We start from the raw sequence: 25,676 nt of genomic DNA on the forward strand, positions 1-25,676 counted from the left end.
GACAACTTTGCTAGCGAGTGAATACTGAGTGCTTCAGCATAGGAGGGAAGCGTAGAATTTTTGATTGCTGGCGATTTTTTGCTTCACGCGAATACCCATCACGATGCAGATGCATAATGATCACCGAGATATTACTATTGACAAACTCACTGAACACATTACATGCTTCATCATCGGACATGTTTCGTCGTGTTTCTGCATACTGACCGCTTGCTTCGATCGTAACTTGTAACCCACGATCGTCTGATAGCCTTCTGAGACAGACCTGACGTCTCGAGAGAAAGGGCTCTGACGTCGTTTTCGATCAGCAACTTCTGACAGTTTCCCTGGTTGTTTCTTGTCCGCCTGTATCCGACCCGAGTGATCGGAGCAGGGGTCTTGTTGCACCTTGCTGAAGCTCTTCTCGTCATCACAACGCGATCTTAGACAACGAAGGACGCGTTTTTGCGCGCGGATAATGTGAACGCCAGAAGTCGAAGCCTGTACAGGCAGTTGACTTGAAACTATCCGGAACTGTGCCTAAGCATTAGGCTAGTCATCGCAATGAAGCTCTCCGTCTCGGCGTATGGCCTCTGGGCATTCAGCTTCGTCGCGGCTCAGCGTGTACAGCAGCCACTTCAGCAGGAAACTGTCTCTGGCAAGCCGGTTCAAGTAGCCATCATCGGTACAACCTCCCAGACTCCGCTGCACCTCACACTCAGCTAATACCATCACCACAAGGCGCCGGCGCAGCAGGCTCATCCGCCGCTTACCATCTCTCTCAATACGCCCACAATGCCTCTCTTCCCATCAACATCACCATCTTCGAGTCCAACTCCTACATTGGCGGCCGCAGCACCACCGTGACAGCGTACAACCTCACGACAACCGAGCTCGATGCCCTCTCCTCTCCACACCACTACTCCACCGAACTCGGCGCCTCAATCTTCGTTGCCGTTAACCACATCCTCGTCAACGCTGTGGAAACCTTCAACCTCAGCACCTCTGATGACGACCTCGACAACCCGAAAGGCCACCTCGGCCAAGAAGTCGGAATTTGGGACGGCAACACCTTCGTCCTCCAACTCGACACATCTCTCTTCAACGGCTACTGGACCATCGCCAAACTTCTCTTCCGCTATGGCCTCGCTCCCATCCGGACGTACAGGTTGACAAAATCCGTCATATCCAAGTTTCTCAAAATATACGACGCTCCCATCTTTCCGTTCGAATCTCTTACGGCCGCGGCGCAAAGTGTGGGGCTGTCAGCTGTGACAGCTGCGACGGGGGAGCAATACCTACGAGAGAATGGCATATCGGCGGCATTCGCGAGGGAGGTGGTACAGGCGAGCACGAGGGTGAATTATGCGCAGAATCTGGAGTACATTCATGGATTGGAAGCTATGGTCTGTATGGCGACCGAAGGAGGTGCCATGAGAGTGCAAGGTGGGAATTGGAGAATATTCGAGGAGATGGTGAAAGCCAGTGAGGCCCATGTGAGGTTGGGGGAGAGGGTGAGTTCTGTCACAGAGAAGAGAGACGAGAAATATATGATATCGGTCATCGACGGGGATGCGGGCGAAGAGCAACAGCTGTTGCAGGAGGAGAGAGATGATGGAACAGCGTTTGATCACGTCGTGGTTGCTTCTCCGTGGCAGTATGCGGACATCGATTTTGGGGTGTTCCCCGAATTCCGCCTGCCGGACAAGATCCCCTACGTGCGACTGCACGTTACGCTGTTCACAAGCCCTCACCTGCTTGACCCGGAATACTTCAATTTACCGAAAGACCAAGCCGTTCCCCAAGCCATCCTCACGACTCTTCCGGACGGCGAACCCGCCCATACTGGTCCGGAGGGCGTTGGCCACTCTGCCTTCTTTGCCATTTCCCTCTTACGTCCACTCACAAACCCCAAAACTGGAAGAGAGGAATACTTATACAAGATCTTCTCGCCAAAGAGAATATCAGATGAATATCTCTCAGAGATCCTCGACACGGAGCATAGTACCGACAATGGTAGCGCGGAAGCTCCATTCGGTAACAAGGAGAATGTAACTTGGATCTATCGCAAGATCTGGAACTCGTATCCTTACGAGACGCCACGCGTGGCGTTCGAGGACGTACAGCTGTCGAGGAATGTCTGGTATACTGGAGGCATGGACAATTTCATCAGTACGATGGAGACGAATGCTTTGATGGGGAAGAATGTCGCGAAGTTGATTGTTGATGCTGAACAGAGTAAAGCCGAGAGAAGGATGGGCATGCAAATGGAGGAGGACATGAAAGCAAGGAAGCAGGATTTGTGAGGTCGATGGATGTGGTGACGCTGGGCATATGATTTACGAATTACATGATAGAATGGGTATCAATGGAATTGATTGCACGAGAGCGCTTCTCTCTTGTTCGACTGGCCCTGTCTTGTTTATGTTCACCGCATTGGCGACATGGTACAGTATGCAGGGTCCATGGAGTGTAAACCGAAGCCAGAGAAACTCCGACGTCGTGTGATTGCTGTTCCTGAGCAGCTCGCTATGAAGGTTCTATGCAAAACAAATACACCGCGCGTATCACGAGCGTGGACGATGCGGAATGCGGATGCGGAGGATAGCGTTGCTTGTCGACGGCGCAGCTTCGATCATGCCAACGATATGGCAGTCAGGAAGTCGGTGTTCGAGCTGCTGTAGCTTCCTTGGCAGTTTGATGTATTCGAAACGCTTCTCTATCAGCTTGTTTGATGGAACTCAACGCCGTTGACCGCTTCACAAGTTCTTGACCGGAGAATGTAGTCAATGCTGGATTCACTTTGAGCGTGACACCACGTTGATGTGCTACGATCCAGCCCAGCGTTCCGTGCTGAAACGCCACAGTGTTCGTATCAAGGCACGCGCGTACGGCAAAGTCTCCCGCATCGATTGGCACGAATAGTTCCGACATAAGCGTACACGCAATCGCAGTCTGCGCGATGCTAGATCAAATGCGACTTCGTACAGCAGCATACTTTGATACAAACATGATGAAGTGCTTCTTTCGCGTGGTTGTCGGCAGTTTTAATCACCAGGTGTGGGACAAAATTGGGGAATCGGACCCTAGTTAGTGGACTGCGCCTGCACTTGGCACCGGCCCTAGTTCCAGACCATGGTGAGACCTCATCTTCGCTGCTCACCACCGCCATAAGAACTGGAGATGGGCATCCAACTCCAGCAGATCTGAGTTTGACCAGTGCAGATAGCCGTCAGTCTCCGTCAGATATGTTATCGAGTGAGAACGGGAAAGAAAGACGGACAGCATACGAAAGGAGACAGCCTGGTGAGAGTGGTGGCCTGCCCGGAATCCCCGATTCGATGCGTGAACCTTCATTAGCTTCGCATTCGGCTTGGCGCGGTTGGGATGGTAGGGCCATCGCGAAAACCGGCGCCTGCTTCTCTCTCCGCAAAAACAACAACCACCTGAGCATTGAGCGAAACCTGGCCTCGAGGACGACACTGCGCTGTGTTGCATCCGATACCGAATTCGGAGCATACCTTGGACGACAACTCCCTCTTTCGTACCTGGATCGGCGTTTTGGCGCGGCCGCCCCGGATCGCGGCGTGGAAGTCTAGGCAGTGAGGCACGCTGAGCCACGCGAGCGAGCTGCTGCTGTCAGCTGGAGTACTGCACCGCAGTTGCGACAGCACGAACACTTGCAATTGCTCTGCATCATGCAAGGCGCGAGTGCAGTGCAATCCGACATCTCGACATGAGTCCTGGCACTTTAGGACTCCACTCCATCCACCCCATTCGCCCGCGGCATCTCCAAAGCTGGTCGTAGCGCGCTATGCGCCTCTCCATACGCCATCAACTTGCGCTTCTTCTGGTCTTCTCCTCCGTGGTAGGACTGGCCGCGCTCGCCATAGCGACATGGATCACCAATCACAATTTCGTCCTGGACGTCACGGCCTCGCGGCTACGCACCACCGCCGTGCTCAAGGCCGCGCAGATTGCCTTCAACCTGGAGCTCATGCAAACAGCGGCCACCTTCCTCACCACCAGGACGATTATCCAGTCAGCTCTGGAGCGCTACAATGATGGCTCGAACACGACTGTCGAGAATTGGGCCGATGCTGCTACAGATTTATCAGCGACCCTCGGAACTGTTGGGCCTCTGACCAATCCTCTAGTCCTCCAAGCTCAAGTCTTTTCGAGGAATATCTCGGGTCCCGCGGGATCCGCGAGCGTTCTGAATAGCACCGGCACCGGAATCAACATCGAACTTCCTTGGAAGGATCCGCAAGGCAATCCCGTATTTTTGGGCGATAGCCAATATGGCTACCCTTCCGCATTGTACCCGAACTTGACAGTCACCCAGACTGGGAGCGGCGCTGCGACCAACTACAGTGCCACCTACAATGGTCAATCATTAGGCCTGGCGTCAACACTCATTCTCGGCCCTGTTTCGGTCAACGACACCTTTGCGTTGCTTTCACTTACGCTGCCAATTGTAAACAAGGCTACTGACGATGATATTTTGGGCTGGGTCACTGTTTTGACCGACGCCAGACTCATTCGTCTGGTGCAGCAAGATCAGCGAGGTCTGGGAGATACCGGACAGACATTACTTATCGGACCCACCAATACCACCAACCACTTCCCTCGTGGCGTCATCGGTAACGAAGAATTGGCTACCCAGGCTGATGTTCAATACTTGATCCCGCTGAACGTTACCGTGGCATCTCGCCACCCAAACCGGACCGCAGGAGCTCCCAATCCACCTTTCAAGGCAGGCGCATATCCTGCTGTCGAACGTGCCATTGTGGAGGACAACAGAGGCATTGATGATGTCAACAGTATGTTGCGGACGCACAATGAAGCTGACCACAGCGTCTCTGTGAGTTACTCGGTCCCTCCCACGACTTTGGTAGATTGGGTCGTGATTGTGGAGCAGTCTAAAAGCGAGGTCTGGAAACCGATCAACCATCTCAGAGTCATTATCCTCGCGTGCTTATTCGCAGTCATGGGGTTCTGGTTGATTGTATCATTTCCGCTTGCGCACTGGGCAGTGCTGCCCATCATCCGACTACGTGCCGCGACCGAGCAGACGACGGACCCACCAAATAGTGCAGGATCGTCTGATGACCTGAGTCGCAGCTGCAAGACGGGAGATGCGAAATCTTGCTATTCGAATCGTGTGCACGGGAGACGTGCTGGTCTGATAGAGACCATCATTCGCTGGAGAGGTCAACGCCGTGGAGGACTTCGCATTGAGTCGAGGGACGACCAGCGCTTTCGAATCCCGGGCAAAGTGCCAGAGAAGAAGAAAATATGGATCCATGATGAAATGACCGACCTGATCAAGACCTTCAATGAGATGACCGATGAGCTGTATCTGCAGTACTCCAAACTCGAGGAGCGCGTGCGACAACGGACCATCGAGCTCGAACACAGCAAGAAGGCTGCCGAAGCAGCAAACGAGAGCAAGACTCTCTTTGTCGCGAATGTCAGTCACGAACTCAAGACTCCTCTCAATGGTATCTTGGGCATGTGCGCTGTGTGTATGGAGGAATCAGACCCGAACAAACTGAAGCAGTCACTGGGAATTATCTTCAAGAGCGGAGATCTACTCCTCCGGACGCTCACAGATCTGCTCACCTTCAGCACCAATCAGGTCGGCACTCAAGTTCTTAAGTTAGACGAGAAGGAATTCTACCTTCGTGATTTGGAGTCGCAAGTCATAGCGATTTTCGGCGAGCAAGCCAAAGAGAAGAAGGTTCATCTGAGCGTGGTATTTGAAGAGATGCCAATGGAGCGATTCTCGTCACCGGATCAACCGCAGCTCAAAGAACTCCCTCTGTTTGGTGATATCCACCGTATGCTGCAGATTGTGATCAATTTCACTTCGAATGCTCTCAAATTCACCCCACCGGATGGCAGCGTGACAGTAACACTCCGGGCACTGAAGGAAGAGCCGCCCAGACGGCAATCACTAGATGCCCAGCCAGTACGGTTCTCGCCCGGACATAAAAGCCAGAACTCGCAGCCTGGAACATCTCCCGATCCGAAAGGCACTGCGAACTTCATCAACCCTCGGGAATTGCCCCACGAGCGATCGGAGTCTCCGCCACCTGGATACGATATGTATATCGAGCTAGAGGTCAAAGACACAGGCCCCGGCATCCCAGACGAGCACAAGCGGACCATCTTCGAGCCCTTCGTGCAAGGCGATGCTGGTCTGAGCAGGAAGCACAGCGGCACGGGTCTTGGACTGAGCATATGTTCGCAGCTGGCAAGTCTGATGCGAGGCTCCATCAAATTACGCAGTAAAGTGGGCACCGGAAGCACTTTCACTGTCAAGCTACCACTTCGATGTGTTACTGGCAGGAAGAGTGCACGCAGTTCGCTATCACGGAAGTCATCACACGAGGTCGCTGCAACTGAGGGGCAACAAAGTGTGCGGGTCCCAACCATATCTAGCATGACGGCTCAGCACTATAACTTTCCACCTACCATACCGGCAGTAAGCGTATCTCCTGCATCAAATGGGTCGCCGCCGCCACTAAACAGCACTCCGTCCTCGCAAGCCAAGACTATCAGCAAAGCGGGCAAAGACGTCAAAGCCAGCAAAGAGGCCAAGCATGACTTCAGCAAAGTGAGGATACTGGTTGCTGAGGACAATAAGGTCAATCAGCAGGTCATTGTGAAGATGCTGGAGCTGGAAAAAATCTTCGACGTCACCATCGCAGGCGACGGACAGGAAGCCTTGGATCTGGTGAAGACGAACTCAAGCCCAAGCGAACGCACAAATTCATCTACAGGAGACGACTCGTCGACACTTGTAGAAGATTCTTCGACTTCATCTACTTCTCCAAGGCCAAGAACTCCTTATGACCTCATCTTCATGGATGTCCAGATGCCAAATATGGATGGATTGACTTCCACGAAGCTGATCAGGCAGTACGGATATGCGGGACCTATTGTGGCACTCACTGCATATGCGGAGCAAAACAACGTCGACGGCTGTTATCAAGCAGGCATGGACTACTTCCTGGCCAAACCGATCAAGCGACCACTGCTGCGCAAAGTCCTGACGGAATACTGCGCGCCCGCACCCAATGAGGTTGGCAGTCCCGTGGGCAGTGCATCACGACACATTGCGACAGATTCGCAGAGCACGGCCGGACTTGACACAAAAGACCCACCCTCTACGCCGTCTCCTTCCGAAGCGAAAGAGACGCGCGAGGGAATAGAGATGAGCCACGTCGAGAATGGCCACCTCCAGGTCCAGCATCCCACGAGCCCGCCGGCTGTGTGAGACACTATTTCTCCTTCTTCTCTATGATATTACTTTTTTTTTTGGCGTGTTTTGTGACATTTAGCGCTGGCGTTGGGGGAAAACATAGACGCTCAGGAAAAGAGCTGTCGTTGTGCTCGAGCACATGGGTATATACATATCTATTTCTGTGGGTGGAGGTTTATTACGGCGAGATCTTTCACGATCATCGAAAGAAAAGCGGCGATAGTGTACGAAAACCGAACAGACGTTGCTAAAAGCAAATTTTGCTGCCATAATGCGTTGATTACACGCTGTAGATCGTGGCTTCTCTAGAGCTGAATGCGACCTCATGACCACGGCGGCAGTGCGGTGAGCACAATGACTTGTGGCTAGCTGTACGACTGAAATGTGGCTAGCTGAGGATTTTGAGCTGCGAGCTTGTGCTTCTTTGCGTCGTTGCACAGGATGCAATAGGCTTTAGGGCTGCATCGACCCATGCTCCAGCCCTGATTTAGACCCGTCGTGTGAAGCGCTAATAGCTATCTGGGCTGTGAGAAGCAAGCCACATTGGCTTCGATTGACCCCACTATGCTTGTAGCAAGCCAAAGCTGAAAGAGAGGGAGGAATGTGTATAAATGCTGCGGGTTTCTGAGAGTGAGAGGATGGAAACTTGCATTCCTTGAAAAGCTGCAAGTCGCAGTGATACGACATTCTTGAAAGAATATATATACATACATTGCTCTTGACGAACCAAGCTTGACCACAACACAATGGCTCAACAGCAACTCCAAGTTCTCATTCTAGCCTTCCAAGGCCTCAATATCCTCGACCTTTGCGGTCCATCTGAAGTCTTTGCCAACTTCGCTCTTGGACCCAAAGCTTTCAAAATCACCATTGCTGCCTCTCAAGAGCTCGTAACAAGCTTCGAGGGCCCTACTGTCCAACGCCATCGTTCCTTGAAATCTCTGTTGGAGTCATCTTCGGATCCTCAGTATCCCCTTCGCCCATTAGAAAAATTCGACCTCCTCGTCATCCCAGGCGGTCCAGGAGACAAAGTCCAAGCCGCAATCGACCGCGACCCAGACCTCCTCAGAATCATCAAAAAATGGTCCGAAATCTCCCGCCCTTCCCCAACAGACTCCTCCAACCCTTGGAAAAGTCGTCAACCTCTCCTCTCCATCTGCACAGGCGCCGCATTCCTCGGCACACTCGGTCTCCTCGGAGGTAAAACTTGCACGACCCATTTCGGGTATATTCCGACTTTGGAGGGAATTTGTAAGAAAGCTGGTAAGGAAGCGAGTGTGGAGAGGAAAAGATTTGTTGACGCGGGGGAGACGAGTAATGGAATGAGGGTCTTGACGAGTGGCGGGATTAGTTGTGGGATTGATGCTAGTTTGTGGATTGTGGGACAGTTGGTGGGGTTGGAGGAGGCGAAGGGGGTTGCGAAGATGATGGATTATAGGTGGGTGTTTGATAAGGAGGGGGAGGGAAGTGTTACGGAGGGGGAGGTGGTTTGATGGGCTTTTGATAGCTTCGAGTCAGAGTGTTCAAGTAGAGGGCAAAAATATGGAAGAGGAGTAGAGAAAGGAATGAGAAAAAAAGGCAGGTGTAGTAAGTACGTACCAACTAGCACTCGAACCGTTGACCTGCGCGTGACTTGCGGGGCTCTCACGCGCAAAAAGCAAAAACAAATCGACCGCACTCTATACGTGTGGCTCTGCCGAAATTCGACGATTTGCGAGTCGACTTGTTAGGTAAGCACGTTTGCTTGAGATATATGAATGTCAGTTGTCGCCGCATAGACTTCAGCCTTCTCTCACTACTTTGCTACTCGGACGAGTTTGGGAGTCGGGCTGTTCTCCTTGCGGTGAATTTGCAGAGGAATGCCGCATGCCGTTAGAGCTTGCTATCGCGACTTCGTCCTTCTTCCACTGTTGCTACACCAGTCTCGCTGTCCCAGCCGGCGATGAGGTCTTCGACGACGGCGAGCTCGTCTTGACCCCAGACAAGGTCTCCGGATTGCTGCCAGGTGCTGGCTGCCGAGCCGAGCTTTTTGTGGAAGACTCGATATGTAGGTACGCCGCAAATACCAACGTCTTTGGCTTCTTTCGTTCGAGCACGAAGGTCTTGCTTGATTTTGTCGCTGTTGGCTTCTGCTAATATTTTCGCTGCGTCGTAGCCAGCTTCTTGCATCACTTCTCTGAGAACTTTGTCGTCTGACATGTTCAGGTTGCGCTCCCAGCAGGCTCGGTCTAAGAGTGGTCAGTGTGAAAGCATGTGAGGATTACAAAGGGTACTCACATAACACATCGCACAACTTTGGCTCGACCAGAACTGCTTTCAGCACCGTTGGAGTGCGAATTGGGAATTGATCCGCCCAGTAGAAGTCAATATTCTTGTCCGGTTTCCCTTCCTGCACATTGATCGCATTCCACCATCTAACCGAATCTCCATGATCCAATTTTGAATAGTTCCGCTTCTGCTCGGATATTGCAGCCATGGGCAGATTTGGCGCTCCGATTTCGCGGAACAAAATCCCAAGCAAGAAGGGCTTCATTTCAATTTGCAAGCGATCACCAAATTGTCGCTTGAGACTCGCGAGTTGTGTCCAGCCAAGGAACGCCCAGGGACTACTGAAGTCGTACCAGAATTCGAGCTTGACTTCTTGGTCTTTGGGTATCATTCCTCGCACACATCTTGGAGTGAGACTTCGCAAAGGCTTTGCGATCTTACTGAGCGAGTTGCCATCTTTGCCTTCATTCAGTGCAAGGAGAACAGCTTCCACAAATTGCATCCGGTCTTGGCCCCAGTATAGCCGACCTTTATGTTGCTTGCCATTGCTATCAGTCCAGACCTCCTCTGGCACCCAGAACCCAGGTACTCCAGGAGTCCCGCGTTTGACAGCAAGATCCGTTGAAGCCTCCAGTTGCTGTCGTTGTTCTGCGCCTTCTATACTTCCGTCTTCGATTGCAGCAAGTATCCGAGTAGTTTCCGTTCCGGAGAATTGACAGCGTTCAACGGCTCTCTTTAGCGAGGCTTTGTCCGCCACAGGGGCATTGTCTACCCAGTACAATTTGAACAGCTCATGAGTGAGCTTCGGCCTGTATTGCTCATTCACGAAATAGAGTAGCCGCAATGCTGCTGTGGTCTTTTGTGGATGCCGATCTGGCTGCTTGTGGGGTATTCCATGCCGGATTATGGTTCGCTGGAATGCTCTGCCGCTGACTGCTTTCTTGGTTGCGTTGAATACATCAGACGCTGATCCAGCAGCGCCTTGTGGTGCGTTTGTCGCGCGATATATGGCTCCGAGAAGGACTGGTCTCCAGATGATTTTGGCTCCTGTGCGGGCAGCAAGAGCTTCGACCCTAAGTCGACTTAGCTTTGTACTTCATTCATGCTGCAGGAAACGTACTTTGTCGAAGCTATATAAGCAAACGGGCAGGATATCTAAGGCCATGTCAGACGTGTTTCGACCAAGTGTGGATCTTGTGCTTACATCGTAGTGGAACTCCACCACATGGCCTGAGCTTCGAGACATCTTTGAAGATTTCGTGATCTGTACCTTTGATTTCTGGGCAGATGAACCTATCGTTCGCCCATGAAGTGAACAGATGTTGCTGAGTCGTTGTCAAGAAAGAGCCAAGAAAGGCATCGAAGCCCTCCACTTGCCTTGCCTCGCGGCCTCGGCTACAAGACTCGCACTTCACTTCATCGACATCCATCGCCATAGCCACAGCAATATCACTGTGGCTATCGTCATGAGGAGTATGCATCTTCGTTTAGCGCTGTGCGCATGCAGCTGGGCTGGACTCGCGCATGCAAAGAGTGGTTTCAGTGGCCAGCAGCAAGTGCCGATATTGGGAGACCCGCCCAGTGGTGCATTCGCCAATTCTGCATCCCTGCCCACGGTGATCCCGACAATTCACGATACTTCTGCTCCTGATCCTCAAAAAGAATGTCCTGGCTACAAGGCTTGGAGTGTGGCCACAAACGAACATGGCTTTACCGCCAGCCTTGCTATCGCCGGAGAGCCCTGTAATGTGTTCGGAAACGATATTGCAGACCTCACGCTGCACGTCTCGCATCAGACTGCATCTCGGTTGAGCGTGAAGATCTTGCCGACATACATTGGACCCGAGAATACCACCTGGTTTGAACTTGGAGACCAATTTGTAGCTCAGCCGAGGTGGGATGGCAGTACCACGACTGAGACAAGCCACCTGCAGTTTGAATGGAGCAATGAGCCATCGTTCCAGTTCTCTGTATCTCGGCGTCAAGACGGCGAGGTCCTCTTCTCCACATTTGGCCATAAAATAGTCTATGAAGACCAGTTCCATGAGCTGATCACCAACATGGTAGATGACTACAACATATACGGGTTAGTGAACTATCAAACCAAGACAGAATGCAAATTGACAAAACAGCCTGGCCGAGATCGTTCGCCCATTTCGATTCGGCACGAACTTCAATGCCACCCTTTTCAACGTCGACAACGCAGACGCCACAGATAGTAACTCCTATGGCAGCCATCCGTTCTACCAAGAGACACGATATAGCAAAGATCAGAATTCTAGTGCTCATGGCGTATATGCTCGAAATGTGCATGCGCAGGAATGGCTGATGCGAGAGAAGACACTCACGTATCGTGCAATTGGCGGCAGCATTGACTTTTACTTTTTCAGCGGACAGCCTAATGACATTCAGGATGCGCCTTCAACAGCTCTAGAGTCCATTCGCCAATATCAGAGGAGCATTGGCTTCCCCGCGATGCAGGCTTACTGGGCACATGGCTTTCACCAGTGTCACTGGGGTTGGAGCAAAGTGCAGGATTTGCGGGACGTGGTGGCAAACTACAGACGTGCAAACGTTCCTCTAGAGGCCATTTGGACAGATCTGGATGTTTATTACAAAGCTCGACCGCTGACAAATGATGAGGAGAGGTTCTCGTCTGCAGCAATGCACGAGTTCGTGGCTGATCTGAACAAAGATGGGCAACATTATGTTCCACTGGTGGATAGCAATGTCTACATGCCCGACAAAGACGATCCTGACGATGTGTATCTACCATTCACAAGAGGCGACAAGCTTGGCGCGTTCATTCGCGATGGCAGCACCGGTGACTATTTCGTGGGCAAAGCATGGCCAGGCAAGAGGTGAGCATTTCCCGCATTGTATGTCTAGACGTCTGCTCACTTTGCACAGTGTGTGGGCTGATTGGCTGGTGCCATCCACCCACGACTGGTTTGCCAACGAACTTCGCATCATGCATGAAGCTACTCCATTTAGCGGGTAAGGCCAGGTTCTAGCAATTCAGCACAGCTGCGATTTCCAGCTAATGTCTAACACAGGATCTGGATCGATGTTAACGAACCTTCCAATTTCGACAATGTCCTCGTGGACCATACATTATATTCTCAAGACAGCAGGGACTCCCGGAAGCTGGACTTCCCATCTTACAGGATCAATAACTTTCGATCAACGCATCAGATCATCGATGGCACGATAGCGCTGAACGCAATGCACAACGACGAACATGCGACACGTGAATACGACGTGCACAACTTGTGGAGTGTCGGAATTACGAAAGCGGCGTACAATGGGCTGGCGACCACTGTACATCCCGGTAAACGACCGTTCATCATTTCGCGAAGCACTGGAATCGGGATTGGCCAATACGCGGGACATTGGGGAGGAGACAACGAGAGCAAATGGGGCGCTCTGTATCTGTCTATCTCTCAAGCACTAATCTTTCAGATGGCTGGAGTACCCATGTTTGGAACTGACACCTGCGGCTTTGGCGGGCCTGATTCGTTCGAGGAGCTATGTGCGAGATGGACCCAAGTCAATGCCTTTTTTCCGTTCTTCAGGTTCGTCTATCTCAATGCGGTCCACAAGATACGTATTGCTGACTACTTTGATTTTCGCAGAAATCACTACGGTGTTATGCGTGCTGCTCAAGAAGCGTACGTCTGGCCAGCAGTCGCTGAAGCAGCACGACGAGTCATTGCCATTCGGTACTCACTTCTCACATACATGTATACGCTCTTCTATCATGCCCACACCAGAGGCGATACCGTCCTTCGGGCTCTGGCTTGGGAGTTCCCCAATGACGAGCGCCTGCGAGCTACGGATAATCAATTTATGCTTGGATCTGCGTTGCTCATTACACCTGTCTTGAACGAGGGCTCGACTAGTGCGAAAGGAGTCTTACCTGGTATATCTGAGAACACGAGATGGTATGATTGGTATACCCTGCAAGAAGTCAAGAGTGGGAAGTCAGGTGAAAATATCACGATGGAAGCCCCGCTTGAGCATATCAATGTACATGTGCGAGGCGGGTCAATCTTGACTTTGCAGAAGCCGGGTTATACAACACGGGAGACGAGAGAAGGTCTGTACAGCATTGTTGTTGCGCTGGATGATCGACAGAAAGCGGATGGAGATTTGTACCTGGATGATGGCGAGAGTATTGAGCAGGACGCCACGAAAATGGTCCAGGTAAGCAATCTTCAACGTACAATTCTCACACATCCACGTGTGCTAATAGTGTTTGCAGCTTAAGTACTCTTCGAACAAACTGACTGTCGGTATCCGAGGCATGTACCACGCCACTCCGGCCTTGGCTACTATCACCATCGCAGGACTCAAGCGCCGACCCAAGAATGTCACTTTGGATATCCGAGGATCACAGCACGCCCTTCGAGAGAACATCTTCCAGAACGAGACTTTACGCATCACAGACCTAGCCCAGTACTTCGGCGACGGAGGATGGGAGCACGAGTTTTTCGTGCAACTGTCGTAGCAGGGAGAACTGAGGAGCGCTGAGATGAATAAGGAAGCAGGAAATTGTGGCATGCGGTTTCTCGAAGCCAATAAATTGTTGCCGAAGCTACAGCGTATAACAAAGATCCGACTCCGTTCATGCAATGAAGTCACTACCCATGCCCAAGACGCCCGCGCCTACTGCCTTTGATCCGAGTCTTCCGTGCGAAGTCTTACACAAGGCAGTCTACCGTTCTGATAAGTCATGCACTACTGCATCCGATGCATTACTGCTGTTTAGCGTGCATGTGGATGGAGACCTGTCGTCTCTTCGCCTCTTCCCCGCTCCATCTACAACCGCCTGCGCAGATCACATTGGGATCGAACCTTCAGTGAGGCCAAAATCGCCCCCACTCAGCGTATGTCGACATTCCAGTTCTGCTATTGCCGCCCGCTCGCCAGGCGGTAGAGCTCCTGTACCTGCGCCTGTCGCTCGGCCCATTCCTTACTCCCGCCTGCGTAGACTTGGCGTTTCGATGCGATTTGTACTGGGCGAGCACTGTTCCGCAAAAGTTCTTCATCAAATCCTTGTGGTGGGGCGAGAAAGGCATCGTTGCAGAATCCCTCGTATCCGGCTGCGCAAGCACGTTTGGCGAACGTCGAGCCTACATCGCGCTGAGCAAGTCGTCCATATGATCGAAACTGTGGCGCAATGAAGGCATCATTGCAATACCCCTCGTAGCCGGCTGCGCAAGCACGTTTGGCGAATGTCGAATCCACATCTCGCTGAGCAAGTTCTCCACCTGGTCGAGCAACTGGCAGAAGACCCCTCCAGGCGGGAGCACCGCCATTGCAGGATCCTCCGTACCCGATGGCGCACAGTTGTGCATCACGTTTTGCCTTTCCCTGAAGATCCTTCGCCGCCTCATCCCAAAACCATGCGGGAAGCCCGGCTCCAATCCTTTGGTCTGGCAGGTATTGACGTCGAGCAATCTCCCTGTCGATATCAACGTTTGGGAAGCGCGTTCCTGGCAATCTGAATCGTCCAGAGCCGAAGTTTCCAGGATCGTCTTCGCCATTGCAAGGTCCTCCAGCACCAACTGCGCAAATTCCTGCCTGGCGCTTGGCGACCTTGGAGACTTCCTCTCGCCTAGCCTTCTTGTTTTCTCTCTGAGATTGGAGTGTACGGAAGTTTCCTGGCCAGTTGAAGTTTCCTGGATCGTTATCTCCATTGCAAGGTCCTCCGAATCCAACTGCACAGACTCCGTAAACTGCGCGCTTGTCTATTCGTTCAGATTAGATATCCCTTCACGACAACATCTGATATGTGAAAGTGTGGGAGGGACGAAGTTACCTTCAGCCTCTGCTGTAGCAGAAGCACCCGCGAGAAAAGCGGCGGCTGCGACAAGGGATGTGACCTTCATGACTGGTTGTTGTGGATGATGCTGCTGAAAAGGAGAATGCAAAGAGACCTGCTCTTTGTTGAATGTTAAGAAATGTAATGAGACCTGCTCCTTGATGCTGTTTGAGTATATTCTTGTCTGGGTGCTGTTATTTTATACGACAAGTCGCCCTGGACTTTACTAGCATTTCACGTGCTCCGAGCCGGCTCTCCCGACTACATGTGAACTCCCACAGCCTCACTAAGGCGTTTTGGTCATCAATGGTGAAGTCATTCTCCAGTATTCGGAGAATCGGCTGGGCGTGTCTACTAGTCCTCAGCGTGTAAGAACTGTGTGGAGGCTGACTGGAGCCAAGAACAGCTAGCATGAGTTGGCTGTGGGAGGTTAGTCACAGGAGGAAGGCTGAATGCCGCCTATTGAATCGACCAAACGGCGATGTTGGTACATGACATCGGCCCGTTCTGTCAATGCTATTCTTGATATTGAGAATCCTGTGCCATGGGAGCCGCTTGAAGACCGGCATATCTGAGTCGGCATTTTCGGGCCCTTGAACTGAGATAGAGAATATTGGCATCAGTGCACAATCGTATTGACGGCGACCGCTACACGCTTCGAGGTCTTCGCATTCCGTAACATCCGTGGAGCAGCTGCGTCTTCGTGGATGTGGTGGAATATCGAATACTGTACTCCCTAGAACAGTATCTCCGCGTGGCGAGGTTTGACTAGCGATGCCAATTGCGATCCATCAGACGTCCGATCGAGTATCTGTCAGTGCTTATTTGGCTCTCGTCCCGATATCATGCGACGTAGCTCGTGAGCTAGCAGCGATGGCATGGTGAAGGGTGGTGCGTTGGAAGGTGAAGTCGTGGAAAGAGCCGGATAGCGTCATGGGGTCCTAATGCCTTAGGTTTCTAGTGCCTTAGGCTCTACCACGACAATACCTACTATAATACCGCTCGTAGAAGTTCAGCCTAAGATGAAGGACGAGCTGAACGAGGGCTAGGCAAGGCACTACTACTAAGTTTCCTCTATACTTATAGATATTAGTATATTACTATATATATTTATTAACTAAATCTATTCCTATATAACGCCGACGCTAATACCTAGATTTTATAAAGTTCCTCCTTTTCTCTATTTAGTCCTTATATAACTATAATCGTTTCCCGAATACCTTATCTAATATACTTTCTTTATATAGTAAGTACTAGAATATATTAGATATCTATAGCCTATCGATATACTCTTTATAGAGTATAGGCTTAGTAGTAATAATATACTAATTACTACCTCTATTCTAGCTTTATACTATATACTACTAGAATAATAATAATATAGCGACTCTATCTAGTATATCTAGCTATATAGGCCGAGCGCTTCTAAAAATAGTAGCTCTTAAGTATAATATCGAGATACTCGGCGAGTAGTAGAGTCTAATAGTAATAGTTCTACTACTTATATAAGAGATAGTAACTATAATATTAATTAAGAAACGAACTATAGAGATATAAGAAACTATATAGAAGTACTACTCGAGTAAATACTAAGAGTAAATAGATAACTACCTAAGGTATACTCTATATATTAAGTTACTCTCTAAGTAGCTATTCGCTATATCTAATACTATAAATATAGCTCCTAATTAGCTACTAGCCTAGATAGTACTATAAGCTATCCTAGCTCTTAGAAACTCTAAAAATATAATAAAACTCTATAGCTAATAAGAGAGCTTAAAATACCTCTTAATATTAACTATTAGTATTATTAGTACTACGCTACCTTATTAAGACTAGCTTACTACTACTAAATAAATATAGTATAGTTAGTAAGTCCGAGCTATTCGATAAAAGCTTTAAACTTAATCTTATTAAGAGTCTTAGTAAGGCTATTAGCTTTCTAATTCTTAGTAGAAATCTACTTAATCTTAATTTAGCTATTCTTAATAGCCTTATAAATAAAGTAGTAACGAACGTTAATATACTTAGTTTAAGAGTTCGATTTACTATTACTACTAATCTTAATAGCTAGCTCGTTATCTTCGAATAGTATAATAGGCTCGATAGGCTCCTTATATTAGAGATTATAGAGTAAGTATATAATAGTAATAGCCTCTTTAGCTACCTATAATAATACGACGTATTCTACTTCTATTAATAATATAGTAACGATAGACTACTTACTAGACTTCTATATAAATAGTATATTTACTAGAAAGAAGATATAGCTACTAGTTAACTTCCTATTATCTAAACTATCTACCTATACTATTAAATTTAGAGGTCTAACCTATCTAGATATAGTAGAATAAGGCAAAGTAAAACCTCTTAAAATAAGTAGTTAGAAAGGCTTAGGTTTCTATCTACTATAAGCTTATAAAGAAATACTCTCTACTAAGAATTTCTAAAGCTTAAAGTACTACTTATTTAAAGCCTAACTATTAGATAGAGAGATATAGTATCTATAGAATCTTAAATCGTAATACTCTCTCTAATAGCCTATCTCTTAATAGCTAGTTACTTTCCTTAGTCTTATTCTCTATTATAGTAAAAGCTTTTACTTTACTTATATTTCTAAAAGCTAAGACTATACTTCTTATAGGTTCTAGATACTAATAGCTTAATAGTAAGTATCTCTTCTCTTAATATAGAGTATACTACCTAGCTTTAAATAACTTTAAGTTATCTATCTTTCTTCTTTTTTATTATTATCTCTATATAGCTTTTATAGTATAAGCTAAATACTCTAATTCTCTCTCTAGTTTAGGTTACCTAGATATTTCTACTTCTTTCTTTTCTAGAATAGAAAGGATATTATTAGGTAATAAGTATAGTTAGATATCTATAGTATCTCTAATAGATAACTAAGATTTAGATAGACTACTAAGTAGAACTTAAATTCTATTCTTAGGTTTAACTACTTCTACTATTACTAGCTAAGCCTCTCTTATTTTCTTTCTAAGTAATAGTAAGCTAGACTATACTTATAATATACTCTATAAACTTATTATTTAAAAGGTAAAGTACTACTATACTAGTTTCCTTCCTAATACTTTATTATCTTTATACTTCTTCTTTAGCTCTTACTAGATAGCTTTTACTATCTCTTTCTCTAATACTATCTCTTTATTCTCTTTACTAATATAAAGCTAAATCTAGTAGATTACTTTATAGTTTATTTTATTAGTTATTAGAGTAGATATTAAAGTCTTAATAGTTAAGTATAGGTCTTCTCTTTTAAAGAATATAGCTATCTTTCTAAACTATTATTCTAAGTTCTTCTTAGAGAGTACTAAATATAGTCTCTTTACTAAAGTACTATTTATTTTATTTTATTTCTATTTTATCTTCTAAAGAGTTAACTTTAGGTATATATATTACTAAGTTCTTCTAACTATAGCTAAGAAATAAATTTGTTTTATATAGTAAACTAGGACCTATATATTTTAGTATTTAGTTCTTAGTATATATATAGATAGAAATTCTCTTATACTAGACTATCTAGTAAGAGATTAACTATACTAAGACTCCTCTTTCTTAGCTAGAGCTTCTAGGACTCTATCTTCTAAGTAGCTTTAGAGTAGGTATTATACTCTAGGCCTTATATATAGTATATATATTAATAGCTAAAGGAGTATACTTCTCTAGTACTCTCTAGTATAGGAACCTTCTAGTACTACTATATTTATAATAAAAGTAGGTTTATAACTCCTCTTAATCTTAAGTATATTAGTTTATCTAACTAGGTCTCTAGAGCCTAATTATCTAATCCTCCTTTAGATTCTAGAGATAGTAAAAGGTTTAGTTAGTCTCTAAAGTATTATTAGCTAATAGTAGGTCTCTCTAGAACCTACCTTATAACTATTTTCTCTAAATATAACCTACCTAGTATAAACTAATTCTCTAGCCTTATAAGATCTTCTTTTAAATAGATAGTAAGTTCTATCTATATAGCTATCTTTAGGAGACTCTTTCTAATAGCCTAACTACTCTTCTAACTTTATTCTCTTCTACTTTCTAGTAGTAGGGAAATACTAGACTAACTCCTAGTATTATTAGACTATAACTTTTATTTACTAAGTATCTAGCCTAAGTATCTTATAGAGTTTATTCTCTATCTTTATATAGCCGTATAGTATATTCTTCTACTTAGGACTAATATATATTAGATATCCTATCTATCTATATATACTATTCTTTCTACTATCTAGTTTATACTCGTAAGACTACTTCTTTTACTTCTAACTCTTTTATAGCTTTAGATCCTACTATTACTTTTAAGTCTCTTACTAGAGTACTTTAACTTCTACTAAGAGTACTTACTATTATATTCTCTAGCTCCTAGCTTTCTAGCTACGATATAAACTCGAGCTTATAACCTATTAAATTTAGAGGTCTAACCTATCTAGATATAGTAGAATAAGGTAAAGTAAAACCTCTTAAAATAAGTAGTTAAAAAGGCTTAGGTTTCTATCTATTATAAGCTTATAAAGAAATATCTTCTATTAAGAATTCCTAAAGTCTAAGATACTACTTACCTAAGGCCTAACTATTAGATAGAGAGATATAGTATCTATAGAATCTTAAATCGTAATATATACTATATTAATATACTCCTTTAATTAGAGGTTATACGTATTAGTATCTAGGCTTTTAACTTTAAAGCTAATATTACGAGTATTAGTACTAACTAGATACTTAAGAACGCGATATATAGCGTTATAGTAACCTTATATTAGATTAGCTAAGAATCGATATAGTAAACTAATATAGTATACTACCTTAATATAAGTATTTATAGCGAGCTAGAAGTATTCGCTAACTAGCTTCTAATATATTTCTTTAATTAATACTATAGTAGTATAACTATCTAGAGCTTTCTTATAGTAGTAACGAGCCTCTATTAGCGTTACTAGCGCCGGCTCGTCGATTCTATAGCTATCTACTAGCTTCTTAGTATATATATCTTAAACGACGTAGATAGTTCGCTTCTTTTTATTACGAATAGTATATATACCGAGATAGTAATAGAAGTTACCGAGCTCTTTTATCTTAAACTTATCCTTTAGCTATACTACTACCTCGTTAATCTTACTATAAGTAGACGTAATAATTAATATATTATCGATATAGATAATAATCTAGTACTACTTATTAGTATACTAGAAGATATAGATATCGCTATTAATTAGTCTAAAGCTATAGGCTTTTAGTACTTTATATAATTCTTAATACTATAGTAGTAGTAACTACTTAAGACTATATAGAGCTTTATTTAAGAGGTATACTATACTTTCTTACTCGTAGCTATATAGTAGTTCGATATAAATCTTTAAGCTCTTAATAGCTATATTAAGGAACGCTATAATAATATCGTACTACTTATATTTAATACTATAATAAGCAAGTATTACGTATAGTAGTCGTAATAATAATAGCTTAACTATAGTAGCGTAAGTATCGTTATAGTTAATACTAGCCTTCTAAGTAAAACTATAAATAATCTATCGTACCTTATATTATAATAGCTTATTAGAAAGTATAGTCTAGTTAGATATTCTAAGAGATACTTTAGAGATTAGAATTAGGTAATATAGGTTATATAATACTAGGTTATATAACCTAGCTAATACCTATCTTAGAAGTAAGATATAACTTATAACTATAAGAGCTAGAGCTATATAGCTCGAGAGGTATAGCTTATTAGATATTAAGATATAATAGCTAGTACTACTTATACTTAGCGTAGGATAAAAGTATATAGAATATATATAAACTAAGAAAGTAAGAATTATTCTTAATATCTCTAGATAGAGAGTCTAGAGGCGCTTAATATATTACTATATTCTACTTTTATAATTATAATTCTTCTACTTTATTAAAAGTAGCGATCTATTAAGGCCTATTATACTTACGCAAAACGTATCTACCTAGTAGACTAATTATAACGATAATATACTAAATAATAGATAGCTATTAGGCTATATCGAAAAGATATTAGAATTCGGAATAGTATAAGCTAAAAAGAAATAGAATAAGGATATAAATAATATCGACGATACTAGTAACGTATATATAATACGTAGGTACCTCTAAGCTAAAAATAATACGTTATATAAATAGCTAGAGATCTATACTCTTAAGGCTAAGAACGAACGCTTACTAAGAGAGGTATAGATAATTAAATTACTAGTATAGCTAAGCGTAATAGCGCTAGGCCTCGGATAGCTAATACTTTAGTAAGGCGGCGCGTCTATAAGTTATACGAGTAGCGTACGTTCCGAAAGCGACGAGTATAGCTTATATAAGTCTATTAAGCTATATATATCTAAACTCTTTAAAAGTAAGACTATAAAAGAGGTATACGAATTTATCTATACTCTCGAAGTAAACTTTATAGCTATACTAAGGAGGTTTCTAATAGATTACTAGAAGGTAATTACGGGTATTATATACCTCGTAAGCGAAGTATAAGAGATATAGTATAATAAATATCTAGACGTTCTATTTATAGAGTATACCTAGTCTCGGTTCTACTAGTTCCTATATAATATTATCGAGAATTAAGCGAACTATATACTTCTTATAACTATAGAATACGAGAATATACGCTAGAGCGAGAGCTAGAGTATATAATAATTCGTAATAGATCTTAGTAACTTAGAGTCTTAGCTAGGCGACTATACTAAGGCGTAGCTAGTATACTAGTTCCTTATAAAGCTAAAGCTATTACTACGTAAGGATATTATTAAGAACTATACTATTCTAGATAAGCGCGCCGATCTCGTTACTCTTATAAGGCGTCTTAAATAAGCCGAGAGAGCTATATCTCGTAAGCTATATTATAGTAATAGCGAGAATAAGTAGGCTAAGTATAAGCGTATTAATAGTAATACTTCTTATAAAGGAGCCCTCGGTTCGACTAGTAGCTAATATAATACTTATAGTAGTAAGCCGAAAAGTAAATATAGAAATAAAAGTAAAAGTAAGAGCTAGTAACCTACGTACTTTATATATAACGAGGTTAGCTATATTAGTTCTAACTATTTAAACTCTAAGAAAGATAGTAATAAGCTAGCTATTCGTAAAGTAACTATAGTAAAGGAGTAGAGAGCGAAAAAAGCTAAGGCGCTAGAGATAACGTACGAGTTACTAGCGCTAAACTAGATAGCGATAACCCTCTACTAGTTTAGAGCGTACTAGCGATATATATAGAAGAAGAAGTCGAAATATAGTTAGATAGTAAGCCGGCTACTTTCCTTCTTAATAATACTATAGATATTAATATAATATTAAGAGCCTTTATACTATAGTATAACCTACTAATAAGGCCGAATATAGCTCTACTACTAGTTACTATCTTTATAAGTAAATTAGAGTACTATTATAGTATATACTATATACGTATATAGATTATAGACTCTAGTAGTAAGGAGCGATCTATAGGTAGTATTTTCTATATATATAATATACTAACTCCTAATATAATCTTAAGCTATCTATAGCGATATACTTAGCGCGTACTAGCTAGTAGCGCTATAGATAAATAGCTATATAGTAACGATTATTTTAGTAAGTTCGAAGTCCGAGAAGCCTATAAGTTCTTTAAGGATCTTTAGAAGGTACTAGTAGTATTTATAGTAAGTCTAAGTAACATAGGCGATAAAGTTAAGTCTATCTCTAAGAAGTTCTATTATTTTAACGATATTCTTAATCTAATAGAGGAAATAAGAAGCAAGCTAGTTAATAGCGTAGAGTATACGATTAACCTACGGCCTAGAACTATACTACTATTCCGTCTACTATATTACTAGTCGAAGCGAGAATTAGACGAGCTTAAGAAGTACCTAAAGATAGAACTCGAGTACGATTAGATCGAGCGTTCTAATAGTAAGGCGAGTACGCCTATCCTATTTATACTAAAGAAGAATAGTAAGCTATAGTTATATATCGACTACTATAGGCTAAATAAGATTACTATTAAGAACTAGTATCTACTACCTCTAATTAGTAAGACGCTAGATAGGCTTATAGGAGCCGTATAGTTTACGTTCTTAGACTTAGCCGATACGTACTACTATATTCGGATTAAGCTAAGTAACTACTAGAAGACTACGTTTCGTACGCGCTATAGCTATTTCTAGTATAAGATAATACCCTTCGGCTTAACGAACGTACTAGTAACGTTCTAAGTATATATTAACTATACGCTAGTAGAGCTAGTCGATATAAGCTATATAGTATACCTAGACGATATCCTAATCTATAGTAGAATATACGAGGAATATATACGAGACGTATACGCTATACTTAAGAGGCTCTATAAGTTCGGACTCTACGTATAGCGTTCTAAGTATAAGTTCTTCTAGAAAAAGGTCGACTTCCTTAGATTCGTAGTAACTACTAGTAGCGTTACGATAGACCTAAGTAGGGTAGCTATAATTGCCTTATAGCTAACTCTAACTATACTAATAGAAGTTTAATCCTTCCTTAGATTCGTAAACTTCTACTATCGATTTATCTTCGGATATTCGAGAGTTATAGTACCTTTAATAGCGCTATTAAAGAATATAAAGGATAGAAAGAAGCTAGAGCTAATTAAGTAGGAAGTAGCTAAGGAGTAGGCGTTCTATAAGCTAAAGAATCGATTTTAGACTATACTACTACTAAGATACTTTAACTCTACGCTATACCTATAAGTCGAAACCGACGCTTCCGACTTCGTAGTAGCCGGTATTCTAAGCTAACTATTCGAAGCGGAATAGTATCTAATTGCCTTCTTCTTATAGAAGATAATTAACGCTAAATATAACTATAAGGTTTATAATAAGGAACTACTTATAGTAGTTAAGGTATTTAAGGTATAGTAACTATACCTCGAAGGCACTATATATAAGGTTAAGGTACTTATTAATTACGCTAACCTTAAGGGATTTATAGGCGTTAAGTAGTTAATAGATAGATAAGTAAAGTAGGCGATATTCCTCGCTCTCTTTAATTTTACTATTAGCTATCGAGCTAGTAAGCTTAATATAGCCGATACGCTATCTAGACGTAGCGACTATATACGAGAGGCAAAGGAGATAAGTAACCTCCTACTATTACTATAGTAGAAACTCTAGGTATAGAGTACTATACCCGTAAGCAGCCTAGTTATTACCTATATAAAAGCTACTTACTAGGCTTAGTTAGATACCCTAAAGGTAGTTATAGTAGTAGTTAAGAGTAGGGAGATAGCGCTGCCCGATAGTAGATATATTATAGTAGCGGTTAACTATTTAGTTCGTCCGTTTAGCTTTACTCTACTCTTATAAGTCGCTAGTACTATTATTACGTAAGAGTAGCTATACGCTAACGTCTCGGATATAATTATTAGATATACTACTATATTAGTATAGCTCGATCCGAAAGCAAAGGTACTATACGAGTAGGCCGAACATAAAGGCGTAGCGAGCGAGAAATATACTATTAAGGACGGCTATATATACTAGAAAGAGGCTCTATACCTACCGAACGACCTAGTATTATAGACGTAGGTAATCTATATATACTACGACGATATCCTAGTAGGCTATTTTAGTAAGGACAAAATAGTAGAGTTAGTTAAGTAGAAGTACTAGTAGCTAGAAGTTAGTAATAATATAAAGTAGTATATCGAGTAGTATAGTAGCTATTAGAAGGCAAAAGCGAGGCGCTATTGCCTCTATAGCGAGATAGCTACGCTCCTACTATCTAACTATTCTTAGAAGGATTTATCTATAGACTTTATTATAGATCTTCTATCTAGTAAGTAGAACGGCTATATTTTCGACGCGATCCTTATAATTATAGATCGTTACTCGAAGATAGTAACTTTTGTCTAAATAATAAAGCGCTATACTAGTATAGAGCTTATAAATATTCTAATTAGCGAAGTAATACGACTACGTAGTATACTAGCTAGTATTATAAGTAATAGAGGCTTAGTCTTTACTAGCTAGTTCTAGTTAGACTTCTACTACGAGACGTATATAAAACGTAGGCTAAGTACTATATTCTACTCGTAGACTAACGGTTAAACCGAGCGCGCAAACTAGACGCTTAAGTAGTACCTACGTATCTATTATAGCGAATAATAGGACGACTAGACGTCTATTCTATTATTAGCAGAATTCGTATATAATAATAGCGCGAATACTACGCTTAAGATATCGCTATTTCGAGTAGTATATAGGTTTAACCTAGACCTTTCTATAGAAACGTATAAGAGAGATATAGACGAAGCTCGGAATATACTTCTTCGAGGAGAGG

At 43.9% G+C, this 25,676-nt stretch overlaps 6 protein-coding genes across 6 annotated transcripts; 4 read left to right on the forward strand and 2 right to left on the reverse strand.

Annotated features, from left to right (window-relative positions):
* Positions 1 to 543: 543 nt before the first annotated feature.
* RHO25_002535 (uncharacterized protein) lies at positions 544 to 2,285 on the forward strand (the record flags this gene model as incomplete). Its single annotated transcript, XM_023598106.2, has 2 exons — positions 544 to 664; positions 721 to 2,285. The coding sequence occupies 2 exons, from the start codon at positions 544 to 546 to the stop codon at positions 2,283 to 2,285; spliced, it is 1,686 nt and encodes a 561-aa protein (XP_023455530.1).
* A 1,508-nt stretch (positions 2,286 to 3,793) lies between these two features.
* RHO25_002536 (uncharacterized protein) lies at positions 3,794 to 7,264 on the forward strand (the record flags this gene model as incomplete). Its single annotated transcript, XM_023598107.2, has 1 exon — positions 3,794 to 7,264. One exon carries the CDS (start codon positions 3,794 to 3,796, stop codon positions 7,262 to 7,264), a length of 3,471 nt encoding a protein of 1,156 aa, XP_023455533.1.
* A 731-nt stretch (positions 7,265 to 7,995) lies between these two features.
* On the forward strand, positions 7,996 to 8,742 carry RHO25_002537 (uncharacterized protein; the record flags this gene model as incomplete). The annotated part of the gene is made up of 1 exon (XM_023598108.2): positions 7,996 to 8,742. One exon carries the CDS (start codon positions 7,996 to 7,998, stop codon positions 8,740 to 8,742), a length of 747 nt encoding a protein of 248 aa, XP_023455532.1.
* A 379-nt stretch (positions 8,743 to 9,121) lies between these two features.
* RHO25_002538 (uncharacterized protein) lies at positions 9,122 to 10,763 on the reverse strand (the record flags this gene model as incomplete). The annotated part of the gene is made up of 4 exons (XM_023598109.2): positions 9,122 to 9,477; positions 9,527 to 10,590; positions 10,638 to 10,672; positions 10,722 to 10,763. The coding sequence occupies 4 exons, from the start codon at positions 10,761 to 10,763 to the stop codon at positions 9,122 to 9,124; spliced, it is 1,497 nt and encodes a 498-aa protein (XP_023455535.1).
* Positions 10,764 to 10,983: 220 nt separating this feature from the next.
* RHO25_002539 (uncharacterized protein) lies at positions 10,984 to 14,027 on the forward strand (the record flags this gene model as incomplete). The annotated part of the gene is made up of 6 exons (XM_023598110.2): positions 10,984 to 11,603; positions 11,650 to 12,378; positions 12,428 to 12,514; positions 12,574 to 13,092; positions 13,153 to 13,723; positions 13,782 to 14,027. The coding sequence occupies 6 exons, from the start codon at positions 10,984 to 10,986 to the stop codon at positions 14,025 to 14,027; spliced, it is 2,772 nt and encodes a 923-aa protein (XP_023455534.2).
* Positions 14,028 to 14,428: 401 nt separating this feature from the next.
* On the reverse strand, positions 14,429 to 15,411 carry RHO25_002540 (uncharacterized protein; the record flags this gene model as incomplete). The annotated part of the gene is made up of 2 exons (XM_023598111.2): positions 14,429 to 15,270; positions 15,342 to 15,411. 2 exons carry the CDS (start codon positions 15,409 to 15,411, stop codon positions 14,429 to 14,431), a joined length of 912 nt encoding a protein of 303 aa, XP_023455537.1.
* Positions 15,412 to 25,676: the final 10,265 nt, after the last annotated feature.

Source organism: Cercospora beticola, chromosome 2 (genome assembly GCF_033473495.1).
Source record: "Cercospora beticola chromosome 2, complete sequence".
In the NCBI taxonomy this organism is placed as follows: Eukaryota; Fungi; Ascomycota; class Dothideomycetes; order Mycosphaerellales; family Mycosphaerellaceae; genus Cercospora; species Cercospora beticola.